General features: G+C 34.0%; 1 protein-coding gene across 1 annotated transcript; it reads right to left on the bottom strand.

Moving 5' to 3' along the window:
- Positions 1-1,637: 1,637 nt before the first annotated feature.
- On the bottom strand, positions 1,638-9,242 carry LOC123765861 (membrane protein BRI3). Its single transcript, XM_045754688.2, has 4 exons — positions 9,048-9,242; positions 8,106-8,238; positions 7,186-7,376; positions 1,638-5,534 (listed from the first exon to the last, which is right to left on the bottom strand). The coding sequence occupies exons 2-4, from the start codon at positions 8,167-8,169 to the stop codon at positions 5,403-5,405; spliced, it is 387 nt and encodes a 128-aa protein (XP_045610644.2). The 5' UTR covers positions 8,170-8,238; positions 9,048-9,242; the 3' UTR covers positions 1,638-5,402.
- Positions 9,243-9,684: the final 442 nt, after the last annotated feature.

Here is a 9,684-nt window from a genome sequence, read left to right as displayed (position 1 = left end):
TAAGTGTCAAAAGAAGGCACCAAGCAGGGATATATTTAGCACTATGTTGTCAGATATTCAAAAAGATTCTAACTAGAAATGCCAGTATAGAACAAGAAGACAGAACAAGCACCATTAAATGTGTTGGTCACCAAGGGTTTTATTGAGGGACATTGGAAAAAGCAAACCCTACAATCATCCTGAAAATTGGAACATTCTACGAGGAGGCAGGTGCAGAACTGTTAACGAGTCATTATACTGTAGTTCAGACAATAAGGAGTAGGGCATTGTTCCATTAAGTGCACACGAATAAGGCCTATCTGGTTGACATGCCTGTTTTTTTTCCCACCACTCATCATGTCAAGAGGAAGAAAGTAATTATCAATGAAGGTGTCAAGAGGAAGGCTATGGCAAGAGGTCACATTATATAGTATGCCGTTTGTTATCTGTAAGACTTCACCAATGATCGGGATATTCTACAAGAGGCATGGGACAATGTAGTTTGGACAATAGGGAGCAGGGTATTGTTCCAAGAGCCCATGAATTAAGCCTGTGTGACAGCAACCCATCCTCCGAATTGACAGTACGATTTAATACTAAGTGTAACAAGTACATTTTCTTACAGTCATAAACAGTGCATAATTACACTTATGGGGCTGTTACACTTACCCAACTCCCTCCCCCCAATTTAATTCTCCTCGTTTTCTGTTAAGACACTCAGAATTTTAGGATGAAGTTTTCAATTTCAATTTCCTATACACAAGTTTTAAATATCAGGAATTTCTTTTTCAGGTTTATTAAACAATAAAGATTTTATACAAAATTTTAAAATATCCGGAGTTTCTTTACAATTTATTGATATATTTTAGTTTTTGTTTTATTAGTTTTATAAAACTGTAATATCAATATAGCTATAGATTAAGCACTAATTGTAATCAAGAAGCAATAAAATTATCATCTTCAAAAACTAAGACGGTTAGGTGAGGTTGTGGTTTTCTATTCAGTTTTTCAGGTAAACTCAAATATTCACAATATATTTGACAGTACGATTTAATACCAAGTGAAAATAAGTACAATTCCTAACTGCTATGAATAGTACATAATTGCACTTATTTGTCGCCTTACATTTACCATTCCATTTTTGGAGGACGGGCTGGTGACAGATGCTCAACCTAGTTAGAACAATTTCTCACTATTACAGTGGTAGGAGGAAAGCCAAGGGGATTTCAATCTTAATCTCTCAAACAATTGCAGATTTCATTATGAATAAGTCAGAAATCCAAGTAATGAATTAGCTTTAGAGAAAACTAAAAAAAGTATGAATGGCTTCAGTAGTAGTATCTACTAGGTCATTAAGGCATCACTGATGTGGCTGGGAACCTAGCCATAATTTGATTGTCTTATACTTAGTGGTCGGGGAATCTGTCAATACTGTACTCCTAAAATGTTATTTTACAGTATAACCCCCCATCATATTGCTCATCAAACTGTCAACATTTTCTATTCCACTAATCCTTTACATGAACATTAAATCTTTATATATGGAGTACTTTAGATATTTATTAAGCACACTTCAGTACTCCTATGCAATATCTGAATATTACTAAACATCAAAACCTTGCCATTAAAAACTAATTTAACGTTGGGGATGGGAAATGTTTTAAAAATTTAAAACTTTATTTCATAAAATATCACAATATCATATATACAGACTACACAAGGTCATTTAACCTAACAATAAATGGCAACAGCAACAAAGTCAAGAAAGTTGGGCAGCTCCCAAACTTCACTCTCGTGTGCACTCAAAAGTACTTATATACCGACAAACCAATCATCTTTTTAGCACTAAATACTGTACTAGATCAGTTCTTAGTGTGCAAGATGCATGTCCTAAACTGACAGGTCTAGCAATGTTTGGCAGCCAAAAATCTTTTAACCATCAAAACTGTTCTATATATAACCAAAACCAGTTTATTGTGTGTAGAAAAGCTAGTTATACATTGTATGCATATGTGTACATGCATATTACTAGAATATGCATACATGTAACAAATTTATGTACATATGCACACGTACATGCGTGAAGTTATGGAAAAATTCTTAAAACTCTAACCATGGTAAAATAGTGATATAATTTGATCCAGATTAGGTCAACAATGACAAGATATATAAATCAGAAGTACAGTACATAATCATACAAACAATAGCACAAAGTATCATTCTTAATTAAATAAACAGAACCTCATAGAAACATTAGGTGGCAATATATTTCACATTTTCCGACAAAAAAGTACCGATGTAAAAGAAAAAATAGCCAGAATCATAATTTTGCACGTACTGTATAAGGAAATTTTTGTTAATGTAATACATTTAACAAAGATTAAAGTATTTTATTTCATCAAGAGACTGGCAGCAACCATACGTTTACCTCTCCAAAACGTCCACCTTATCTAGTTTTTAATTTGGTGGCCTAGATCATGATCTTAATTCGAGGTTTACCATGAGATTTACAACAGAAACCCTAACCATACATCATATATATATATAACATAGTATAATAATAAATACAGGATACCTCTTCAAAGTGCGATACTTCCATTAAAGATATAAAATACACAGTTCACCTTATTGTTTCACTTGGTAACAAAAATATAGGAAATGTTTCTTTAGGTTAAGTGCAATCTCAAAAATGACTAAATTAAGAGCACAAAATTTATAAACCAAAATAAAAAAAATACTAATACAAAATAAGATATTAAACTATCTGAAGTGGAGTTTATGCAATACCAAAGATTAAGACTCTTACACCAGACATTAAAAATGAATCTTACAAAATTTGTTCTTAAAATGATACAAAATTTAGACGAGGGAAAGAAGTGAAATACTGTAAAGTATCTTTTTTTTTATCTTATGAAAGTAAATATTGATTATACGAGAAGGCTCCAAAAGTATTTTCACTGCGAGGCAAATACCATCTTATCAGATAACCCAAACCATCGGCAAAACAAATGTCATTCATCATACAATGCAAGCTACAGATGGGTTGCAAATCTACAAACTCACCACCATGCCAGACATATTAGACAGTGCAACTTTGCACCTGGCATTAGTACTAGTCACCTACACAAAGGTTTCATCAAACCCGACACTTTAAACAAACCACCTCATTATAGTACTGCTGGAAGCTGTATCAATATATAAACAGCTATATATACTGCATATGCCTTTAAATCTGTATAATACAGTAATTCAGTTATTATCGAATACAAGAATGTGTTCTCTTTGAGGGCATATAAAATAACACGCATCTAAAAAACTATTTACCCAAAAACACACTTGCACACTTACAACCTTTATCAATATTTTAAGAAGCATGGGGTCAATTTACTCCCAAAGATAGCATTACTCCATTTAAATTTGAATGTGGCTACAGCAATAATGCCAATATTTACCCCTTACTTGCAACATTAAAAAGCCTACAACAAAATTGCTAGAACGTAATGTTTTTGGGAAGAAAATACCAAGATTGTACAATGACATCGAACTTGCATCCCTAAACTCCCCAGGAACACGCACTACTGACTGAATATGTGCCGAGGGAAAGAGGGGGGGGGGGGGAATCTGGGGATGCTGGTTTCATCCCATCGTATGGCCTCAATATACTCTCTTGTAATGTGTAGTTTGGACTGATGGGAATACATTTGAACATTAAGAAAAATAATATGGTTGAGAGAAATGGAATCATAGGATCATTAAAACAAAAGACTCATATATATACTGTATGTATAATATATTACTATATTTCCTCCTGTTTAAATAGCTACTAAATATAATTGCTGAACCTGTATTTATCAATAGAATACGTAAATAATGAAATTTTAGTAGTCATTTCTTTTGACACGTGCCATAATTAATTTTTAGAAAATTAACCCAAAAAACACACATCCTATTGTGTTATTGGCTTTAAAGTACACAATGACACGAATAGGACAATGTGACAAGGCAAAATCTTTAATGCAAGAAAATTTATGCCTCAAGCAAACAATATTTGAAATCGTTTTGAGTGAGTGCACGTGCAAGTGTGATCATGTTGTGAAATAAACTTATAGGACAACTTTTCTTTGAAGTATAGTATTCTAAAGTAGCTGGTAAATTCCTTATAATGTACAATTTTAGCCAATTTTACAGCAGTATTTGTTATAGTATTACCAATTTTTCAATGGAAAAAATAAATATTTTTTTAGTGCATCTTTAGCCAAGGAAAATTATCTTAAATGATAGCTCACAGTCTCATTTAATAAATCCTGATTCTATCCGATTACATTTAGGAGTTTCATCAGATACCAAAATGGCTAACGCTGGAATAATCGTATCAAAAGAGTGCAAAGCCTAGAATGCAATCCAACAATGGGTAAACATTGATTAACATGGAATCAATGTAGACAACATTGATTCTACATCGATTTAACATTACTGGGACATGTTTTGTCTGCTGGAATATTTCAAGAACTGTGATGCAAAATATCACAAGGTAAAGTTATTGATGTTTATGTAATCTGGCTGTGAAGAAATAGATTAACAGATACTACCAAATTCCAAGACTTTAAAAGCAACTATTGTCACCAAAAATATTATTAGCAACCTCACATTTCCTAATGCTTTCATAGTTAGCACAATTATAGGTTAATGCTACTATAAAACCATGTGAAAAGATCACTAAATTACAGCATTACAAAAATTTAGATTTTTACTGCAAGTTTTAAACAATTTGGGCCAAGTTCATGCTTAATCACCAGTTCTTAATCGATTAAAAATGAGAAAGTAAGTTTAATCCACACCATAGTACGTTCAGTATAAATTAAATTAATTTTTAAGAGAATGTCATAATTAAACAATTACCAAGAAGTAGTACAGGAATCATAAATATTCTAATACTCAAGTTTCAATCCTCTCACAGCTTAAACTAATGTAACTACAGTACTGGGAAGCTCCATTTCCTACTAGGCACAGTTTATGCATAATTAAGATAACCCAATAGCACATCAATGTCTTGGACAGCCGATTTGCAAAACTCGGTCCACCTAATGTCGTGAGAAGTTATTTCATTATAAACAAAATTAAACTTTTATTTCCCAAGAATCTGATAATCATGTAATAACCAACCCAACAAACTTGCCCAATCATAACTACACATATGGATACAAGTGCATGAAGACCTGGCTTATACAATCTCTACTGTGTAAGAACTATGCAAAATAAATTTCTATTTCAACCAATCTTTTTTTTTTTGTGTTTTTTTAAAAGTCAGGAGCATATTGGGCAAATATTCCATAAAAAATAAACCTGTCTCCTTCTACCGAAGCAATAGTTTTCCCAGCTTGTTAATAATATTTAAGGATGGACTTCAAATATGCTTCACAAACCTATGAGAAACAAGCTCCACAATTGCTGCAGCGTCGCTCTCTCATGGCTAGACAGCAAAGAATACCAACAGGGAAGAACCAAAAGGCACAACATAAGCCCGCTAGAGTAAAGTCCTCACTCAGTACACCAACCTGAAAAATTTAATATAAATGAGCAAGAACTTCTACATAGTTTAATTACAAAATTCAAACTATTTATTCACTATGTAACATTATGTAGGTGTGCAAACTTCTACAACTTCAAGGTCTAATTAGTTTCTATTACTGGTACTTCAAATGGTTTTGTCCCAATTTTGCCACTTACATGTTTTGCCAATATCGGTTTCACCTGTCAAAAGGTAAACTATACATAATTTTCCAAATTTATGTCACCTTTCAAATTATAAGCCAAATGTTATTCAATTAATGTCTACAATTTAAAATGTGATTTAAACTGCGGTAAACCCATTTAGTTCAGTCATAAACGTTATAATTTGTTGAAGTTGCAACAAATTAGGTTTCTAAAGAAACTATTTTTTTTAATTGATGGACCTGAACTACAATCACAAATTAATTTCAAAGCAATAACACTTCAGTTTAACCCAGTAAGTACAAGCCATGAATTTGCAGGATATTATTATTATTATTATTAATAAAAAATTTATCCTTCTTTCGGTGGCCTCGGGTCATAAATTGGCTCAAACAGGAAAACTACTAGACCTCTGACCTTCACAGGGCGACCAAACACCACAACCACCATTTGGTGGAGTTCATAGAGCTGAGAGGATCATGGTGAGCCAAGATCAGAGCAAAACAGTAAATCCACGTAATGTACAAAGCAAAATAAACTTGGTAGACAAATCAGAAACAAATGGAAACAATAGTGTGCCTAGTGTCAACAAATCATGCACTAGTACCCAAGCACACCACCAGGTGGCAGCACATTTCACTGAAGGGTTCAGCCTGCCCTCAAGACACAACAGGTTTGTTCTTACCCCTAAAGAAAAAAAGAAGGCTGAAGACACGACGGTGCAATTCCCTGATCAGAAGGAACAAAACCTTTTGCAGAGAGCATGAAGTTTGCAAACATGACTACCAGAAGCAAGAATCGACAAGAAAGCGGAGCCGAGGTCAAAGAGGAAACAACCCAATCCAAGGACATAATAGGAAATTATATTTTATATTTATATACATATATACATATATACATATATACATATATACATATATACATATATACATATATACATATATACATATATACATATATACATATATACATATATACATATATACATATATACATATATACATATATACATATATACATATATACATATATACATATATACATATATACATATATACATATATACATATATACATATATACATATATACATATATACATATATACATATATACATATATACATATATACATATATACATATATACATATATACATATACATATACACATACACATACACATACATATATATACATATACATATACATATACATATATATATATATATATATATATATATATATATATATATATATATATATTATATATATATATATATATTATATATATATATATATATATATATATATATATATATATATATAAAACAAAAAAGTAGGAGCCCAACTATATTAAAAGTTGACGATTTCAGAATCATGCTTTATATTCTAATATGGAATAAGATGGCAAAAGATGGAAAATGCATGATCACAACAAGTCACTGAAAGAGAAGCTGGTTTAAATATACTTTAGTATTTGCTATACTGTACATACCCTGCAGGCAGGGCAGCCACCAACAATAATCACATCAGTGGCTCTAACTGGGTTCACCATTACAGGAATAGCCCCGTAACTAGGTTGCTGAGAGGTGATTACTGTTGTGCTACTGCTCATGGGATGAGTAGTGACAAAGCCCACTGGGGCAGGTGAGGGTGGCAGCTGCTGGTAAGGGGGAGGAGGACCCACTGAAAATGTCAAAAATTTTTAAATAAAAGAAACAAGTCTTGAACTGAATTTATAAAATTTGAAGGATTTCCATTAGGTTTGTTTCTTCCTATTATAACAAAGTCTTCATAATTATTTGTTTCTCAAGTACTAAGTGAATCAAGTTAAAATTTACATACAGTAATTAAATCTAATAAATAGATTATTACCAACAAGAAGTCAACATATAAATATATAGGCTGTTGACCAAACCACACACTAGAAATTGAAGAAACGATGACGTTTCGGTCCATTCTGGACCATTATCAAGTCGACTGCCTCGACTTAGTCCAGGACGGACCGAAATGTCGTCGTCTATTCAATTTCTAGTGTGATTTGTGCAACGTTTTTCAGCTACATTGTGACTTCATCTGTGTATATATATATAGGCTATTCAACAAACTTAACCCTCATACCCCCAAAAATGTTAATTTAAGGCAAGCTGAAATTACAAGAAATCAAGATGTAGAGCACAGAATGATACCAAATTTCAAGCAAATATAATTACAATTATTGTATATTTGAAGAGACTGTCAATTAAATGACAATGATTTAAATCCAAAAACATTTTAAAGAAAGCAACAAACCAAAAATGCCAAGTTTTAATGCAATAAATGTACTGTATATACCACAGGGAATACAAAATGTATAAAATATTTTAGAGGTCTAATCTCCATAGTCCAATGTAAATAAACACATGTACTTCTTACTTGCAGGTGGAGGCCCAGGGGATGGATAAGCAGTAGGGTTGTACGGAGGAGGTTTCTCCGACATTTTGGGTTGGATTAAGTAGTGTGCTGGTCAACTCCTTTCTTCGAGACAATACAGTGTTCTCTCAAATCACTGTTGAAAATTTCATAATTATTGTACACGGTGACGCCTATTTTCTTGAAATATCGACTATCAAGCAAACTCTTCTGGCCAATTAAAAAAATATAGTATACCAGAGATCCCAAAATTATAAAAATAACTGGGGTACCAGGCCTGCATCGCAGGAGCAAGTAGGACCACAGCTCATCTTTTCATCATGTTAACCAGGTGACAGGATCACGTTCATGTACCGTCAAGTCGTAAACAGGAATTTCGTAAAAAAGCCCATTTTCATATTAAAGCCGAACATGATTATGTTAGGCTGGTTTACACATGTTACGCTAGGTTGGGTTAGGATGAATAATGTGGGGTCGTGTTATGTATGTTTTTAATTTCGGCATACCATGTTGGGTATAGCAAGACCTTTAATCGGGTCAAATAATTGTATGCAAGTTATGAGTACTGTCTGCGTCACAGGGTTGTGTTTACGTCATGGGTCAATGTTTGCATCATGCAGTCTGCGTCAAATGATTGTATTTGCTTCCCAGGTCATGTTTGCGTCATGCGGTCTGCGTCAAACGATTGTATTTGCTTCCCAGGTCATGTTTGCATCATGCTGCGTCACAGGGTTGTGTCTGCGTCGTGTGTCACGTTTGCATCATACTGCGTGCGTGTCACAGGGTTGCATTTTTGGTAACAGATCATGTTTGCATCATGCTGTCTGCATCACAAAGGCTATTTATCACAGGTCACGTACATGAAGCAGTCTACGTCACAAGCTCCGCACCACAACCATATGTCGCCTCTCACAACCATATAACTATAAACATCACAACTCTTACCAATATAAATAACCTTCAAGTGGGAAAAAACAGGGTCGAGCTCGTATGAACCAGCAGCGGGAGAGGAGGAGCAGGGCAGCTGATCAATCAGGTTGTGGTCATGTGAGGGTGAGTGTCGCCAGCTGAGAGGGGCGGGTGACTGTAAACATGTAAACAAACACGAAGAGCAGTTTCCAGCCCTGGCGACGTCTGGCAGTCCCACACCGCGACGGAGTTGACACATCCACTCAACAGATGGCGCTGACTTTTTTTTTTTGAGATATATACAAGAGTTGTTACATTCTTGTACAGCCACTAGTACGCGTAGCGTTTCGGGCAAGTCCTTAATCCTATGGTCCCTGGAATACGATCCCCTGCCGCGAAGATTCGTTTAATGTATATTGATAATAATGAATCGACTAGTGTATCACTTTTCACGGGTTTACCATAGCCTGTGCTACATGGACATTTCGTTCTGAGTAGCTAAAGCTAGAACAATATAGCGTTTTACACCTCACGTAGGGGTAATGTGCAGCCCTTGTAAGAGTGAAATACCACATATATACGTCCTGTGTTTGCTTCTCAGTCACCACGGGGCAGTATTATGCCTATATATCTTATGAGATTTGGCTCTATATACTGATATTTCTTATATATA

The sequence above is a fragment of the Procambarus clarkii genome, chromosome 37, assembly GCF_040958095.1.
Source record: "Procambarus clarkii isolate CNS0578487 chromosome 37, FALCON_Pclarkii_2.0, whole genome shotgun sequence".
NCBI classification, from domain to species: domain Eukaryota; kingdom Metazoa; phylum Arthropoda; class Malacostraca; order Decapoda; family Cambaridae; genus Procambarus; species Procambarus clarkii.
Note: the sequence above shows the minus strand (reverse complement) of the source record. Positions and strands in the feature narration are given on the sequence as shown.